The 6691-nt window shown below is 38.7% G+C and overlaps 1 protein-coding gene across 1 annotated transcript; it reads right to left on the bottom strand.

Annotated features, from left to right (window-relative positions):
- Nucleotides 1–3203: 3203 nt before the first annotated feature.
- Nucleotides 3204–5549, bottom strand: LOC125506998. Its single transcript, XM_048671704.1, has 7 exons — nt 5460–5549; nt 4869–4930; nt 4376–4456; nt 4058–4212; nt 3883–3964; nt 3656–3799; nt 3204–3579 (listed from the first exon to the last, which is right to left on the bottom strand). The coding sequence occupies exons 1-7, from the start codon at nt 5532–5534 to the stop codon at nt 3477–3479; spliced, it is 702 nt and encodes a 233-aa protein (XP_048527661.1). The 5' UTR covers nt 5535–5549; the 3' UTR covers nt 3204–3476.
- Nucleotides 5550–6691: the final 1142 nt, after the last annotated feature.

Below are 6691 nucleotides of genomic sequence, written 5' to 3'. Positions count from 1 at the left end.
TTAGAATTGGTGGCCCAGTACACTTCCGGAGCATGTGGTCAGTAGAAAGGTGATATTCTAAACAAAGTCTTATAGAAACCTATTTTTTGCAAATAGGCTTACAATCTGTAGTATTTAGGTACTTGGGGCACTGCAAAGGACATGTTCGCACTAGAAGCCATCCGGAAGGATCAATCGCCGAGGGTTATTTGTTTGATGAGGGCCTTACATTATGTTCTCGCTATCTCAAAGGGTGTGGGACTAGGTTCACTCGACAAGCTAATAATGTTGAGGTGCTGAATAATGAAACATCCAACAGTAGTCCATACTTGGGCCACAAGGGGCAAGGATTGGGTAGCATTGTATCATTATCAAATAATTCTTGGATCCAAGCACATAGATATGTCTTATTCAACCACGATGTAATAGAACCTTATGTGAAGTAAGCTGCCCACAATATAGTAATATTATCTCTTTCTTATATTTCTTATAATATTTAATTTGATACGCAATTATAGGAAGCACCGCGAGCACCTATCCTCAATTGCTCTTCCCAATGAAAAAGCAATCAACACTATGCAACATGAGAAGTTTCATGAGTGGTTTCGAGAGCATGTAAGTGGGACATCACTTGACCTATTGTGCTCAACATTAATCATGTTAACCTATTGTAACTAACAACAATTCTATACTCAGGTGTTGTCATTAGTTGAAAGAGGTGTAGAAGTATCAGAAGAAATGCAAATTTTAGCCCAAGAGCCTTTCATGATTGCTAGAAAATTTAATAGATATACTACTAATGGGTTTGATTTTCATACACACTCAAGTGATGATGGTAGACCTATTCAAAACAGTGGAGTGGCTATAGCTGCACAAAATTCAAGAGAAGTAGAGATAAATTATGGAATTATTAGGGAGATAGTTGAGCTAAACTACCGCCAAAAAGGATATATGGTGTTATTTCGATGTGATTGGGTTGACAATCGTGAACAAGACAAATGGGTAAAAACCGATCAGTTTGGGGTTACTACTGTTAACTTCAACCATTTATTCAGTAGTGGTGATAAGTTATCAGATGAACCTTTCATCTTAGCATCACAAGCCGCACTAATTTTCTATGTTCTAGAGGTTGATGATAAAGGTTGGTGTGCAGTTGTCGAGAACACAAAACCACATGGCACCTACTCTATGGCCGCTGTGGATGATGAAAATGTAGATCTTGACAATGCTAATAAGGGGTTGTTAATTGATCTACAAAGAGATGTTGATCCCGACATTGATTATACCAAATTTTCTCATGTAAGGACTGATATAGATGGAATAATTGTTGCTGCACCAAAGAGGAAGTAAGTGTGATAATGATTTTACGCATTTTATTTGGTAGCTATGTAAAATTTGGTTGTTACTTCAGTTGAAATACTTGCATGTTGTATGGACTGCTAACTCATTTGTAAACACTTACAGGAGCAGGAGCAAAAATGGCAGCTGCTGCAAGAAGCGCAGAAAGAACTCCTGAATATGAACTCGAAAGGAACAGAACTGTACTTGAAGTACGTAGAAGACAAAATGAGAACATGAAGAGAACTTTGAATCTTAAAGGTCTAGCAGATGCATTTGAGGCGGAAGGCCAACCTGCTCCCCGAAAGAAGAAAAAGGTATTGTTGCTAGATATGATATAACTAAAAGAAAACACATGTCTTCAATTTCTTTGTGTTGGATTATAGCTTTGCATCATACACTACTAAAACTATTACATCATCCACACATACATATGCACTATTTCCAGCACACTATTTGCTATCCCATTTTGCATAGTTAACAGTGATTTATGTGGTTAATTGTAGAGACAAAAGCGAACTCCTTTTTCACAAACTCAAGCTCCAGACCGGCAATTGCGGTCTTCTTCAAGATTAAATATCGAAATTTCAACAGAACGTAAGGTTGTATTGAATGAACCTGAAGGTATGCTTCTTTACTTTGATGTGTGTACCTTAAGATTAGCAATTGAATGATAATGCATTCATAGTACTAAACCTATTTTCTGCATTTATTGGATATCAGTCAAGGAAAGGGAGGTTAGGAAAGTTGATCTGTCTTGTGGTAAATCTGCTACACGGTTCACCAACTTTGTTGGAACACAAATAAGAACCAAGGGTTTTCCGGTTGAATTTGATGATTGGAGGAAGGTTGATCTGTCTAAAAAACTTGCTTTATGGATTGAGGCAAAGGTAATACTTGGTTGCTGTTGCTATATTGTTATTGGTTGCTGCTATGTTGCTATATTTTTATTGGTTAGTGAGTTCCTGGATGATATCTTAGTGTCCCACGAGTAGATGGCATACCATTGTACACAAGAATATTTATAGTGTGCTACACATGTGGAATCCTTCTAAAAGCGTAGCTCGGTATCTTTGGGCTTTGAGAGCGTGTTTGAGGGAAAGGCATGTGCCGAGAAAATCAATACCATACATAAGAAGGTGCACTAACAAATATGTATATATTGGTGGAATTTGTGATTGATACCATGAACGACTATTAGGTGTATGGGGGAGTACAACTGCAGAAAGTGATACCAGGCTAACTGTTCAAGTGTATTCTCTTTTGTTAGCAGACATCATTGTAATTAATGTGACAAACACACTCTTAGCACAAACAAAAGATAATACAGATAGAAGTTGACTTTGATTAGACCAGCACACTCTTACATAGGAATTTTTTGTTACACTCCTATGATTTGGACCAACCTCTTGGATAAGACTCCTAATGATTTAGCATAACCTACTAACCCATCCCAATAATAATAAACAACATTCTCCTTTAATATATGTACAAGTCCTTCATGGGCTGAATTCACGACTGGATTCGACGGATGATGAAGTTCCAGTTTCAAAAAAAGAACAACATCCTTATTTGTGCGAGCCTCGCCTCCTACTATATGACGTCTATGGTACTGCAGGCCATGTTTCCTGTACTGAAATGATGCTTGAGGGCCATATCTATCTTGGTGCCTGCAAGGTTTGATGTTGTTGAAGACTTCCCAATGCCTTCCATGTCTACAAGCAATCAAACAGCAGCAAGGCAAATGGCAATATGATATACAACGAAATGCACAGGCTGACGACATAGACCTACAATGCTATATGTGGAACTCGGTATAAATATAGGGGGAAATGATCCAGATCCTCAGCCATCATAAAGCAATAAGCAAGGTAGATAGCAAGGACTCAATAAGGCGTATATATAAGGGCGCTGGATTGGACACACAGCAAACTCGAGCGAGTAATAGTTCAAAAGTTCAATTCTTCACGGGTACAATCACAACAAAAACACAAAGCAGCTGGTGCTTATTGTAACTTTCTGCCGCAAGCTCAGCATTACATAAAGCCTAGTTTTGCTACCTCGGGTTTACATCAAGCCACGTTTCGAATCATCATGCAGTCGGTCGGTTACAGACTGATTGCAGGGAACTCACATCCAATGCCTAGTTTGCAATGGTATTAAGACCACCTCTTACTCAGTAGTTTTGATATTGTCAAGTCCGTGTCACCGAATCCATCCATGATGGCCTTTGCAGAGTGAAATTCTGCTCTAGCGGTTAGGCTGGGAAGGGCAGACAAAAGTAAGATAACAAGTAACATAATTCAGTGCTAAGCATACCGAAGATGAAATCAGTCACCTGCTTCGGACAACTATGCACGGCATGCCAATGCGCTCAGCTGCGATGACGCTAGGTTGGCTACCCGCTACAAGGATGCAGTTTTGCACATCGCATCCCACATATTCGGCCCCAGCTCGCAGCGTGGCTATTATCTTCTCGGAACTGAGCGTCGTGATTGAACAGTTAATTCCAGGCATATTACTTCATTGCAAGAAAGTAATGCTTAATCTACAGATAGTAATAACCTTTTAGATGGTGTGTTAATGTCAACACTGAGTTTTAGAAGTGATGCAACCTCTTCTGCTATCCTCTGTTTCTCTGCAGAAGCTGTCACAACCAAGCATATGGAAATAAACTCGGACGGCACTAGCAATATTAAATATGAACAAGAATGCAATTGCTCTAATTAGTAATGCTCACCAGCCTTTTGTACTTCCTTGGTAAGTTGTTCATCCAAACTGGAGGCAACTCCTTCACCAAGAACAAGCTGCCCATAAAGACTTCTTTCAACCTCGTCTTTTCCAACAATGTTTATTTTCGACGTTCTCTCAGGTCCTAACTTCTCAACTATTGATCTGCAGTGGAGAAAAAAAATGTACATTACAGTGTTTACTGGATGTCATTACCATGAACACAGGTGCCAGGCTTATTTTGAAACAAATGCAAGTGTTGACATGGAAAAAAATTCTCCCCAAAAAGGGAGATAACAAATAGGAGCAACTAAACATTAAACCAAACCTTGAAATCTTCTCTCCATTTCTGCCATATGTTGCCAATATGGCTACAGGCACACCCTCACCAAGTGCATCATCGATGAACCTTCAAATTATTTTCATACACAATATCAGACATCAGGTAACATAATGTCAAGGAAAGAGTCGTTCATAGAGCAAACACAGGGCACATAAAAGAGACAATAACTAAAAAATGATTATTTATTGACACTAAAGCATGCTGAATGGGTAAGAACATGAAGAAATTTTTGAGTATGTGTTATGACTACAATCCCTTATTGCATATAACAGCAAACTCCTCACATACGAGGCAATCTATTTATCCAAAGACCTATAATTCATTGAAATTTCGCAGGGCGGAAGAATAGCTCATGGCTTCTTACAGTTAATTTGTGATATCCTGAATGTGCTCATCAATCATAACTCAAACTCTCTTGGAACTCTTTCTCTAGAAAGGTTTGCAACAAATATAGATACACAGGAAACAGTAAACATACTTCTCAACTCCAGGACGCAGTGGTAAGTCATCAGAAGCACAGAGCTTTTCCAAAGCTTTCAACTATGAGAAGAATAAACCCATTCGCCTTTTAGTCTATGAGAAGAATAAACTCGTAAATTGGTTCAAAATCAAACTGTAAATTAGATCACGTAAGGACAGAAAACCTTAGTCATTTTGGACTCGGGTGTAAAATTAAACTCATATATATTCAAGATCAACCGTAAATTACAAAGCAAACATAAAACTGAGTGCATTGAACAGGAATAAGTAATTTAACCCTGTTTCAAGGGTATTATTCAAATCCGGTGCCTTCCGGAGTCCCGGTTGTAACTTGTAAATATCAGTTTGCTACCCAGCTTCCTTAGCAGAACAAAGGATGATATACCCATGAGAATGAGGATATTGACTGAATACAGTTAGTTCTAAACGTGAAATGAGGTGAATCACATTTGCAAATTTTAGTTGGAATCAAGATAGGTGCCTATGATCAAAATTTTAATAGCAGGCTGGTGATATTTTTCTAGATAAATTTTTAGGTACATGCATAGAGTAAAGCTGCTAAAGAATGGTCGGTAGAATATATATCTACCTTCTCACGAAGAACACTTTTTGTAAATGATCCTTTCTCGCTAGTTGGCAGAGACGTAGGCCAGCCAATCTGCATCAAATTGGGAGAAAGGGTGGAGATGAGTATGCATTTATTTCCAATGTTTCCATCCATCAGAAAAAGTAATTAGTCAGGTCCACAACACTATGTTACAATATGAGCAGCTATATTGTACAGAGACATAAATAAATAGTACTCCCTCCGTTTTTATTTAGTTCGCATATTAGATTTGGTCAAAGTCAAGCTTTACAAACTTTGACCAAGTTTATATACAAAAATATTAAGATATACAATAACAAATCAACAACATTAGATTTATTATTAAATGTACTTTCACATCGTATAGATTTATTATGGTAAATGTCTATATTGTTTTCTATAAACTTGGTCAAATTTTACGAAGTTTGACTTCAGTCAACTCTAATATGCAGAGTAAATAAAAACGGAGGGAGTACTATTTAACCAAGTAGGAAAGCTGGGAGAAGAAACAGAGGGTAACCTGTCAAAGAACAGCACCAGCATCCTTTCCTCGTCACCACTAGATTTCCTAGAAAACTATGAAGGTTTAGGAAAATAAATAAAATATGGATAAAATGGGGACAAATTCACATGCAGCCTAGTCCAAAGATGTTTATAAAGGAGCGGATAATAATCAATAGAAGCTACAGGGTGGAACAAATAGAAGAGGAAAATATTAAAATCAGTGATGTCGATGGTCAACCTGTGATACTCAGGTTCTATGAAGCAGAAGAAGATCAATACGCACCTCACTAAATCAGCATATATTGGCACTGTCCAATTCGCACAATCCAAGCCTGGTCGCCCGGGTCCGAGCTGTCTGGGAAAATAGGATGACCTGGATCACTCCCGAGTGGCCCTCGTGGCACGCGACTAAGCAACGGACGGCTCGGAGGCTCTGCTCACATGTGGAGAGACCAGGGAGGCGATTACTACATCATCCTCTAATAGATTCACCGACTACATTGCGAGGATGTCATGCATATGGTGTTACATTTAGCATGGTAGTTAAGTTAGCAAAGTACTAGTCGGTTAGCTGCATATGGTGTGCATGCTGGGTCATAGTTCTCCAGTAGAGTCATGCATGTTTATCTTTGAGGTCTGTTTGCATGTAGCCTGAGACGTGCGAGTTCACCTCGAGGCATATTTTCCTGCTGGTTGTTTTGATCACCCGCCAAGACTCGTATCGTGGGATG

Source organism: Triticum urartu, chromosome 5, assembly GCF_003073215.2.
Source record: "Triticum urartu cultivar G1812 chromosome 5, Tu2.1, whole genome shotgun sequence".
NCBI classification, from domain to species: Eukaryota; Viridiplantae; Streptophyta; class Magnoliopsida; order Poales; family Poaceae; genus Triticum; species Triticum urartu.
This window is presented reverse-complemented; position numbering and strand designations above follow the sequence as displayed.